At 43.2% G+C, this 12253-nt stretch overlaps 1 protein-coding gene across 1 annotated transcript; it reads left to right on the forward strand.

Annotated features, from left to right (window-relative positions):
• The first annotated feature begins 379 nt into the window (after window positions 1–379).
• LOC111600575 (alpha-protein kinase 1) lies at window positions 380–11653 on the forward strand. The gene is made up of 2 exons (XM_023316763.2): window positions 380–579; window positions 9075–11653. Exon 2 carries the CDS (start codon window positions 9945–9947, stop codon window positions 11541–11543), a length of 1599 nt encoding a protein of 532 aa, XP_023172531.1. The 5' UTR covers window positions 380–579; window positions 9075–9944; the 3' UTR covers window positions 11544–11653.
• Window positions 11654–12253: the final 600 nt, after the last annotated feature.

The following is a 12253-nucleotide window of genomic DNA, read 5'->3' on the forward strand; positions in this document are numbered from 1 at the left end:
GAATATTTTCTATAATCTAATTGTTTTAAAAATTTTAAATACGTATATATTAAAATTACATTTTACTTTTACTTGATCAATTTTTCGTATCATAACCATCTCAACTCTTTAATAAGCATTCTGCATCTTATCGATACTTGAAATGTGCTGTTAATGTAAGGAAATACTTAAACTCCACTAAAAGGAAATTAATATAAACTTTTGCGTTCATATCTCAAAACAAACATCACACTATATAAATCATATTTGTTTTATGACGAAATTAAAAACATATAATTTACAGATTTTGTAATATCGATAAGGTATGTTTGTTTAGAATAATTAACGATAGTAGAAATATCATCGTTTGTGAAATATCGAGATATTGCCATCTCCTTAACTTCAGCGAGTCTGTCGACAAGTCGTGTGTGTGGTAGTGGTGAAAACTTATAAGTTTTAACAAATGCATTTAAAAAATCATTAAAGGGAAAATATAGCTAATAGTGATATATATAAATATTATATATAAAACACTTTAAATAATTCGCTAACACAGTGTACGCGTGTGCAAAGCAATAAATACAAAAATTTAACAAAGAGGTAAATGTGAAATTGGGCGTGCAAGAGTAAAGAAAATGGCGTAATCACGCACTCAAACCAACAAACGGCAACGCAAACGGAATCTACGCTCCCCAATCAGCCAGTCAGCATTTAATGGTCGTTCGTTCTTTCAATATTTGATTAAAAAACCAGAAATACATGTATACTTACGTACATATGTGTACATTTATATATGTATATATGTATATATATATATATATATTTATATATATATATAGTATATATATAATTGGTGTGAATGTGAAAAGTTTTAATAAGCTTTAATGTGAGCAGCGTAAGCGTTTTCAACGCAAGTTTCTGTGCAGCCATATTTGTTCCGTGAAAAATGAAAATGATATGTACATACATTCATGAATATATATGTGTATAGTACGTATTAACGTATATATGTATATATATAAAGAATTAACTGAAAAAAGAATCACTTCGTATCAGATCTTCGTCCCGTTGTTCGCAAACCCAAGCAATTTTCAACGATTCGTACCGTACAAACCAACGTCGATACGTCGTATTATGTACAATGTTCATACATACATACATACTTTCAATATCGACGATGGCATCACACAAGAGCGCACACGCATACGAACACAGACAAACCTCATGCACGCACGTACTACGTAGAGACAATGTGTATGTACATATGTATGTCTCGCCAGCCGCTGCTGCTGGTGCTGGTACATAACAGAGTTGAACACATAAGGGCTGGCTCAATTTTTTTTTTTTTTTTTTTTTTTTTTTTTTCGTTTTTATTTCTTTATTTTGTTGCAGCTTATTGTCTTAGACTCTATAGCGCATTTAGCTCTAAACCTTAACTAATGGGAGGGCAGATATGCCAATTATTCTGCACTTGTAGCTACTATCTTAATTAGTTCTAATATTGTCTAGAGGATGCAATCTCTTCAGTCTTCGCCTATTGTTGTTTATAGCCAGGTTGCTTGCGAGATGGTTAGGATGCGCTGCAAGTCTGTCCGCGTATCTTGAACTGTGTCGCCCAATGAGTTCAGCAACTGTGGGAATTGCTAAATCCCTATGTAAGACTGAGTTTCTTACAAACCAGCTGGCTCCAGTCCATCTGCGTAGTGCTTTATTCTGCAGGGTCTGAATTTTGTTCCTTGTAGTCTTCGCCGAGGAGCCCCATAGAGAGATACCATATACGAAGGTTGGGACAACTATTGCCTTGTAGATGGCGGCCTTGCTGCTGTAAGACAACTTGCTTGAAGCTCTCAGCATCCAGTCGAGGGTTTTTAGCTTGCTTTTGCATTTTGAGGTTACTTGACTTATGTGCGCTTTAAAAGTCAGCCTTCTGTCAAGAGTGATACCAAGGTACTTTACTTTTGAGGCTTTGGGAATAGTGGGCCCCAATGCAACGCTTGGGCAATCTCCTCTTCTAGTGGCGAAGGTAGTATGTACAGACTTTTGTGCATTAATGGTGATACACCACCGTTTTGCCCAGCGTCCGAAAGAGTCCAGATATTTTTGTAGTGAGTCTGAAGCTTCTTGCGCAGATACGTGACGTGATAAGATGGCGGTGTCATCTGCATAGGTCGCTATGAGTACTGCATCTGTACTTCCTATATTTGGCTCGGGAGTTGGCATATCTCCTGTGAATAAAGTATAAAGTGTTGGGCCTAGAACACTACCCTGTGGTACTCCAGCCATAATTGGTCTAGTCAAGGATACTGTTTGCCCCCTTGACACTTGGAAGGTTCTTCCAATAAGGTATGAGGATAGCAACGCGAAAAATGGGGCTGGAAGGGTGGTCCTCACTTTCTGCAGCAGTCCCAGGTGCCAAACTCGATCAAACGCCTGTTTGATGTCTAAAAAGACGGCAGAGCAGTACATCTTTTCTTCAAAGGCTCCAAGGATATGGTGCACAACTCTGTGAACCTGTTCCGGTGTTCCATGCTGTCTCCTGAAGCCAAACTGATGGTTTGGAATGGCCTCCTGGCGTCCCAGATGTGTCAGTACTCGTTCCAGAAATATTCTTTCGAATATTTTGGAGAGTACTGGCAACAGGCTAATTGGTCTGTACGACTCAATTTCTCCCACGGGTTTGCCAGGCTTAGGAATCATCACAATCACGGCGCGCTTCCAGCAGGCTGGAAAGTGCCGGATGCGGAGCATGGCGTTGTACACCATAGTTATGTAGTCTATGGTGGAGTCAGGCAGTGCTCTAAGGACTCTGCCGTTTATTAGATCATATCCAGGGGATTTTTTTGCCTTCACTCTTCTGATGTGTTCAAGAACCTCTTCTTTTGTACATCCAGTTATCTGGTCTTCAGCTGGGAGGGGCGAGAGAACGATGTCTTCTGTTGCTTCGATTTCTGAGGCCTCTGCGGTAATCACCGGCGTGAATTGGTCTTGAAGGTGGTTTGCAAAAGCCTCAGCTTGAGCTTCGTCTCCAATGTGCCAGGAACCAGAAATGCTCCGAATGGGATGACGTCGTATTGGCTGCCGTTTGAGCTTTCTTGTAAATTTCCATAATTGAAACTCTGCGTCAGTGGGCGATTCAGCTCGTACCAGCGCATCGCTGATACACCTCTTTTGAAGCAGGGCGAGAGCAGCTTTAAGATGCCTCGTGGCTTCGTTGTACATGGATTTGGCATCAGGCGTGCGTAATCTTAACCAGCGTCTCCTGGCCCATCTTTTGTGTATTAGTAGGTGTTGGGCCTCCAAGGTGAGGGGGATGTTGTACGGAGACTGTTGTCTTGTTTGGCAAGATGGTGGGGCGGCTTGGTGCGCAGCTTTGACTATTTCTTCCTGCAGTTTGTTTGCTGCGTAGTCCACGTCTTCAGGAGTGTTAAGTTCCATTTCTATGTGCAAAGAGTAATGGAGCTCGCGCCTAAAGACTCCTAAATCTGATCCTGCTGGCAGTAGTTGTTTCCTAATGGGCAAGGGCTGTGGCTGCGCGTGGATTGTGACTATTAGTGGCAGGTGGTCAGAGGATAGGTCCAAGGATTCTTCAATGGTCAATTGCCGGTCACAGATGCCTTTGTAGACAGCGAAGTCGATTGCCGAGGGCCTGTGTCCATTAATTGGGTAACGGGTGGGGGCTCCAGTCGCCAATATGCTGAATTGTAAGTTTTGAATCGCCTCAAATATGACTTCTCCGCGACGATTCGCACTATTGCTTCCCCAAAATGGGTGCCATCCATTCCAGTCGCCGCCGATGAGGGTCTTATTCAACCTTTGGCCTAGAACCTGTTCCATGTGATGATCACACAGACCAGTGTTTGGCGGAAGATAAATTGACGCAACTTCGATCGCTCCAATAGACGTAGGCAGGGTGATGGCTGAGACCTGCATTGTTGCGTTGCAAATTGGCAGTAAAGGTGTATGCGGTATTGTTGCTCGTATGAGGATTGAGGATCCACCAAAGCAGTTTGCTCCTTCACCATGAGCCTGATAGTGTTCGTATCCGAAAATTTGTGTAGTGGGGCACTCATGAGTTTCTGTTATTAACATTATATCTATGTTTTCTTGTGAGAGAAACGCAGCCAGTTCCTGAGTCTTGTTTCTCAGGCCATTGGCGTTCCAGATACCCACACGTAAAGCCATTATTTGTAGGCAAGCTTGGTTATGATGGCCATTAAACTGTTTAGCATGGTTGCTTGTTGGGATTGTACTTCTCGCATCGCTTTGAGCTCGGCATTAATTGCGTCAAACTGACGTTGTTGTTGCTGAAGCATTTCAGTGAACAAAGTGTCACTTGTGGTATTCTTATTTGACGGTCCACCTCTAGCGGCCTGTGCGTAAGAAACACCACTAATAGGCGTTGCAAAGCTCGTGGCTTGGGTAATGCTCCGGGGCCTTGTAATTTCGGAAGCAGTACTCGGACCCGTAGACGGTGTTTGTGTGGGACTCCTTTTTTGTGCTGGGGATTGCAATTTGCGCAACCGCTTGTATACTTGGCAGCCCTTATAGTTGGCTGGGTGCTGTAACTCACAGTGCACACAAGTTGGTGCCTGGTCCTTTTCGCGGGTGCAGTCTTTGGATGCGTGTTTCCCGGCGCAACGCACACATCTGGGAGCTTTGTGGCAGTAGCGTTGTGTGTGTCCAAATTCTTGACAGCGATGGCATTGTGTCAGGTCGTTGTATCTTCTTGGCAGTTCCACTGTGCAGCGTTGCCTGCAGACAACTCGAATGTCCAAAATTTCTTTGTTGTTGGGGGCCTGAGCCACGTCAACAAAAAATATATTTAGCGGTGTTTTGTCCATACGGCTCAGTGGGTTGTGCACATTTGTAATTGTGTGGCCTTTGGTTTCCAATTCCTTTTTAATTAGTGTTGTATCAGTGCTGGAGTGAAGCCCTTTGAACACGACTCTATATGGTTTGTCCTCCTTAAGCTGGTAGCAGTGGAACTCCAATTCCAGCTTAGTAAAGTGGTCTATAACTCTGCGATAGTCCTCACTGCATTGGGTTAATACACCTATGTTATTCTTCTTTGGCTTAATTACGTATGATTTAGCATCAATTACTTTATCTATTATCTGTTGAAGTAGGGCCACAGACTTGATGTTTGGACACCATATGGGGGGCGGACGAGGTTTCGGAGTAGTTTGCTGGTCGGTCAATACTGGGGCTTCTGGAGCTACAGGTGATTCGCTGTAGTCTTCATCTTCTTCTACGAGCAGTGAAAATCGATTTTCTGATATTAATGCTGCATTGCTGGTGCTTGGTTCGTCGAAGATGAGCCTTTTCTTGATGGTTTTTGGTGAATTTGGCTGTTTACGTTTCGTGTTTTTGTTGTTAGTGATGCCTTGCACGGAGGCGATATCTATTTTTGAGTTTATTGGCATGATGGAGGCTTGCCTATTTGCCATCACAACGTTAAGCTGGGCTTGCATTTCTGCATTTACCTTTACAGCTGTAGCGAGGTTATTGACATTAGATGTCATCGCGGATTGTGCTTTTGAGTGCAGGCGCACTCGCGCCAAGCGACGAAATTTCGTAAATTGCAATTAAAGCAATTGAGTTACGCGGAAGCAAGCGATAAGAAAACGCTGCGTGTGCGGTTTTTGTTGCTGTTGCGTTGAAGAATGCACCGCAAAGTTCTATTTTTAGAACTCTGCAGCAGTAGAGCTTAAGCGAAGGCTGTTCGAATTCACGTCTTTACAGGTCGAACGACTGATCGCGATTGTGGCTCAATTTATAAATAAGAGGCGAAGCATGTGCTGCGCAGCAACTGCGCTGTCGACTGCGACTGCATTGCAGCGCAAGGGATTTTATTACGTACAGCTCTGGCGAACATCAGTTCGTTGTTGTTGTTGTTGTTGTCGCTGTCGTTGGGTTCGTTTATATTTTTGGATATTTACATATGTATATATGTACATGTGCTCGAATTGGTTTGGTGTATGTGCATCTAGGAGAGCTCTCGTTAAATGCATATGTGATACGTAAAACGTAAAACGCGACGCTATACAAAACAACGTAACTGTTCGAACGGTTCAATTCCCACCCGCAACGCGTAATTCGCGTATGTTTTTTTGTCGCATTCCACTTGTACACATGTACACACACATACAGAGTTTAATGTCTTTGACCAGCAACAACAGCAAATTGCAATATTTTTCAGTGCATTGAAAGCAGACAGTGTCCTAAAAGTTAGCGTTTCAAATGTGTTATGCGCATCTGTAATAATCAATTTGAAATCAATAATCAATGCTATGTGAACAGTGAAACTGTAAATATAAATTCTCAAGTGTGAATCACATGGTGGATTGAAAAAAGTAAAAATCACTTGCGAAAAACAGCAGCAGCAAAGTCGCAGAAACATAAAAAAAAACTGTTTCCTTGAATCATATGGAAGATAACATGAGTCAAACGTGTCTGTGTGTTTTACCTTTTAATTTTCTTAGTCAGCCAATTCGAATAAACAGTTACTTTTGCAGATGGCTCAAACTATCTAGGGCCTTCAATTGTATCTATTTTTATCAGGTCGATATTGCTACAGCTTGAAGTCCAATAATAATAACTATATTATTGCGATCGTTGTTTGCTTATATCTTATCGCATCAGATGTAGGATAGATAATATTCACATACCACGCGACCAATTTGAAAAAAAAAAAATCAATCAGTGCTATACTTGTGTGCGTGACGTTTATCGAAGTGGTCTCTTCTTCTTCGTTGTGTTTAACTTTCGACCCCTACGTACGGTGGGCAAAGATTGAATATTTCATAAATGCGATCTGTGCCTTTTGTATCTGAGCTCTATCCGAGCAATAAATATTTAAACAAATGAAATGTTAATTTTGATCATAAATTGATCTATTGATAGGAAGTATTTTTAAATGATTATTTATAAGTGCAGCACTACTTGGGATTTCAATGCTTTGAATTTGATTTGAATATTGATTTGAAGTATTGGTATAAAAAAATTAAAATTTTTAATTTATTTTCAATCAATTATAAAATTAAAATTTTTTATTTATCAATTTTAATTAAAAATTTTTTTTTACATATTTTGCATATTTTTAAAAAACCTTTTCATAATATTATAAATGCATTAAGTTATTGTTCTTTGTCTCTAAACTGCTTCACCAGCTGCTGCGCTCGCTTCGATCAAAAGTGACCGACAGGCGACCGACTTATATCGCAGCAGCAGTACAACACACACACACAGCATCGCAGCCGAATGAACAACCCCAAAGAGACTCACACATACACATACGCTCTCACACATACAGAGGCGAATGGCCCTGCAGCAGCTTTCTTCTTCCCTTACTCTAGTTTTTGGGCAGCAAACCGGTTTTCATCCCTGTTGTTATGCGGACTTGGTTTTCATTTCATTTTATTATTACTGTGAAATCGCTGAAGAAATGAGAAAATGGGAAACTCACACCATTTAGGAAATGGCTCCATCGTACGGGCAAATGTTGGCTTGGGCAGCTTAGCATTGGGCCCGCAAATACAAAGTAATCAAATTTATTAGCTAATTGTTGTGGGAGAGGCAGTGGTGGAGGGGAGCGGGGAGCAACTGAAATATCGGGATTGAAACTTGTGCGTGCGTGCGTGCCGCTGCTCGTGTCTACCGAAGCGTTCGTCTGTCTCTGTTCGCAAAGCTCGGAACAACACGTAGAAACATTGGCCTATGTGTACACTAAATGTCTTTTGTACATATACAGATATTTATATATATATATATATATATGTATGAGTGTGTACAATGCATATATTAAATGCCGTAGCGTTATCGTCAAAAAACAAAAAAAAAACTCATCAAATCAGCAACAACAACAAACTCAAATATAGCAAAATTATTTTGGATTCGTTTTTGCCCGAACAACACGCAACAAAGTTGCACAAAACAAAAAATCCGATTGTCTTTAAAACAGATTTTGTCTGAATATACCAGGGCTGCAAAGCTTCGATCTATGAATTTAATTTTTTTGTGATTTCTATTTAGCCAAGTTATTTAAAATATTTAAGTTACATCTTATTTTTAATATAAAAATATTAGAAATATATAAAAAAAAGTTAATCACATTGTCTTAAAACCTTGATAATAATTTTATTTAAAGCAAGTATATACACTGTACATTAATTGTTAAAACATAGCCAAAAATGGGTCACATTTACTTGAATTATTTTTTTTATAAATTTGCTGTTTTTTTTTTTTCATTTAGTTTAGACATCAATTGACAACCGGTTTTTAGTCCCTGTTGTAGCTGTGTGTATGTATGTGTAAACATAGTTATTCTCTGTTGTTTAATCAGTCAAAAACATGTTTCTTAGCAGCTGGATAGTGATTATATATTTAGGATTTTTGGTTTCAACACCTGCCGGCGGAATCATCTGCCTACCTGCGTTTGCGTTTGAATACACAGCATATATGCACACAACATTTTTTGTAAATTTCTCCTTGAGCAGTTGAACTTTGACCCAACTGCTTATGCCGAAATACAAAACAGAGAAACAAAACAACCTGCAAAGTGAAATTCGCAAAAAAAAAAATCCCAAAAGATTTCCAAAATACGAAATGCAACTGCACTTGCCCATGTGTGTGTGTGTGCGTGTCGGTTATGCGTGCATGTGTGTGCGTGTGCTCTCATTTTAAAAGAAACGACAAAAGACACCAACTGCGACGATGACGACAGAGAGACAGACGACCTTTTATTTACTTTTTGGCATAGGGAAACGGGGACCTGAAATCTGAGTACGTTGAACATCTGTTCCGAATTGTTTTTTTTTTTTTTGTCGGGCACAAAGAAGATTTCACCAAGAAATTATTGGAATACATGTTTCGGCCCATGCACACACAAGTAACTCTTAAAGTATATATATATATATATACATATACATATACATATGCATATACATATATATATATATATATATACGTGCATGTGAATGCATTTATATAAGTGATTCGTGTGCGTGTGTGTACTGCATATATTGTATGAGAAAACACAATGCAAAGTGTGAAACAAGACTCTTTCTCACATACGTACCTGCTTTATTTCATTCCAGGTAAATCGACGACAACTGAATACCTAAAAGCAGCAATACAACAACAGCAACAATAACAGCTAGGGGCAACATCGAAGCAGCGGCACGCAGAATAAAGAAACAAGGAAACATTTGCACAGCAACCAACCGACGACAGCAACAGCAACCGACAAGAAAAACCACTTCAACAAAAGAGGATAACATATTGAAAGAGCTCTACTCACACATAACCACTCTCACACACACACATAGACGCAGACGCCAACGGAGCTGCCAACTTACACGTATGTACGTGGGAAAGTAAACCGACATCTTTTTACGACGTCGTCGAGTTTTGCAATCGGGCGAGAGAGCCACTGAGCTGAAGTTTAGTTCGACAAACACGCAGCAGGGCCAGGGCCAGCCCTTTGATAACATACACACATATACGCACGCATGTACGCCCACTGTGTAACGTAGACAAAGGCGATCGAACGAAAGAGCGCACGTAGCTGGACATTGCGTGAGCGCAAGACAACAAGTGAGAGAGGAGAGAGAGAGAGACTCTGACTGGCATAGAGCTGTTGCTGTTCGGCATTTCGGTGTTCGGTGTTGCTTAACAACCGTTAATACAAACTCGAACGCACAACGAATTTGGAAATCTCGGCAGTAGCGAGTCGACGAGCTGCGCGCATTCGTGAAAGTGCGTCGTTGTCGTTGTGCGTGTGCGTGAGCGTAGTCAACTTGGAGCCGCGCACTCACTCGACTGCATTTACGAAACACCAGTGTTGCCACATCGCTTGATCACATGAAAACACATAAAGCATAAATCCACAACGTAAACATAAACAGCAACAACAAGGAACCATACGAGAAGGACAACAAGTTGCAGCGATACACTCCAGACTTCAAATGAAAACATTAGTGCTCAGTCCAGACGATCTGCAGAACTTTAACAAGTTCATTTACGATCCAAAGTCAGCCGCTCAGTTGGCCGCCAGTGCGGGCGCCATTGCAGCAGCCGCCCATGGGCATCCAGGAGGCGTGCAGCTAGTGGCAGGCGGCACAGCAGTGCCCGTTTCCACGATGGGAACAGTGGGGGGCGGCGCATCCGCTGGCGCGGGCACAGTTAACAATACCAACAAACTAATGGCATTGCATTACTATCTGAATCATCAGGGCAACTATGTGGGCACCGCCCAGCCGACGGGTAACAGCAGCGCAGCCGCAGCTCATGCGCAGCAGCAACAGCTGCTCGCACAGTCGCAGACGCAGCTAAAGCAACTGCAGCTCAAACAGCCAACAATACACCAGCACCAGCAGCACATCAGCTATCATCATCACCATCCCTACTACCAGCAGCATCAACAGCAGCCGCAGCAGCAGCAGCAACAGACACAGCTGAGCCACAGCCATCCAGCTGCGCATCACGCCCAACACAAGGTGCAGGTGCAGGTGCAACAGCAACAGGTGCAAGCCAGTCAACAAAGTCATTTGCCGGTGCATGCGCTTAATCAGAACTCAAATTTCTCGGCGGCCAGCTCCAGTACAGGAGGCACTGCATCCAGCCACGCGCCCACTCAGCAATCGAACGGCTCCAGCGTCTCACCCACAATCATCAGCCATCAGCCACGCGGCGCAGTTGCAGTTGCCGGTGGCAGCAACAGCAATATAGCTGCCGCTGCAAATGCGCTGCTGCGTGCCACAGCTGCCGCTAGTGCGCCGAGCTCCTCGTCAGTGTCAGCATCAGCGTCCTCATCGTCAGCGTCATCGTCGTCATCCTCTTCAACGTCGTCCGCCTCGTCAACATCTGCGTCCGGCTCCGCCAACTGTGCCAAGAAACTGAAAACAGAGCCGCTTCTCTCGCAATACAATCAAACGGAGCGCCTCAACTTTGCCAACACGTACATCGTGTGGAGCGAGGAGCATTGGCGCCGTGTGATCTTCCATGATGAGCGACGCTTCAATTTGGATGGCCCCGATGGTTTCTCCTACTACTTTCACGATCTGCGCAATTATGAGCGCACGCTGTCGCAGCGGCCGCGCGGCAACTCCGTCTACATCTACCTGATGATCTGCGTCGGTGGCCCCATCTATCTGGAAGTCTCGTCCGCCAAGCAGCGTCCTGAGTCCTGCATCGAGGCCATCTTACGGGAGCGCCCCAACATTGTTGGCAAACTGGGCGGCAATACAGAGTTTGTGCTGCAGGACCACAATTGGATGTCGCACGCTCTGCCCACGGCGCAGGAGCTGCTCAATGCTGAGGGCTTAAAGACGCAAAAGTGGCCCACAATTGCCCACGACTTGAACATTATGGAGAACATTTGGGGCTGGCTGATACGTGAGGTGTTTGACGGTGGTCGCAAGTTCTCGCGCAAGGACGACCTCATCTTCCGCATCAAGGAGGCGTGGTCACGCCTGCCGCACGACCTGATCACCAACCTGTACAGCACGCTGCCGGAGCGGATCACCGAGCTGTATTACACTCAAGGCGTCTACACGAATTGTTGACAACCGACGCTGCAACATGCGAATGGATGCAAAGATGACAGTGAAGGTGATGCTAAACGTGAACAGGAACAGGAACAGGAATGGAAATGGGAGCGGACAGAGTATGGAAATGAATGGCAGAGGCTTCCTCGCACGGCAACAGCTGATTTTGCTCCGGCTGCTCCTCACGCGCATTATGTTCTAAGGGGGGCCCCCAAGACGTTGGCGATTGCAAATCTTTTCGTACATTTAACTTGACATTTTTTGTGTATAGCTTTAAGATGTATGTGGGCATGTGTGTGTTTGTGTGTGTCTGTGAGAGTGTGTGTGACGGGGGCAACAGAATCTGTATCCTCATCCGAATCTGAATGCGAATCCATGTCCGTATCTGTATCTGTAACTGTATCTGTGTCTGTGTCTGGGATCTGCCACTGCCTGCATTCAACACGGTTTGGTTATGTATTAAACGGAAGTAGACGAAAGAGAACGAGAGAAAGAAAAAATGGAACAAAAGGAAAGCGAGAAGCTCGCACGCCACGTGTGGCAACACTGGTCACATGCAGAACCCCTCACAACCAGTGTTGCCAGATCGCTTTGTAATTAGTGTTTGTTTTATTGTTTTTTTTTCTGCAGCAAATCCCCGAACTTAACTTTAAGGGCTACTATTAGTTATCGTTTTATATAGAAAACTCCCCCTTACCCGGTACCCACCCCGACCCCCTCCCGCGCAT

Source organism: Drosophila hydei, unplaced genomic scaffold (genome assembly GCF_003285905.1).
Source record: "Drosophila hydei strain 15085-1641.00,03,60 unplaced genomic scaffold, DhydRS2 tig00000075-arrow-arrow-pilon, whole genome shotgun sequence".
NCBI lineage: Eukaryota > Metazoa > Arthropoda > Insecta > Diptera > Drosophilidae > Drosophila > Drosophila hydei.

Coding starts and splice junctions, on each gene's coding strand:
- LOC111600575 (XM_023316763.2), top strand. CDS start 9,945: ATGAAAACATTAGTGCTCAGTCCAGACGATCTGCAGAACTTTAACAAG.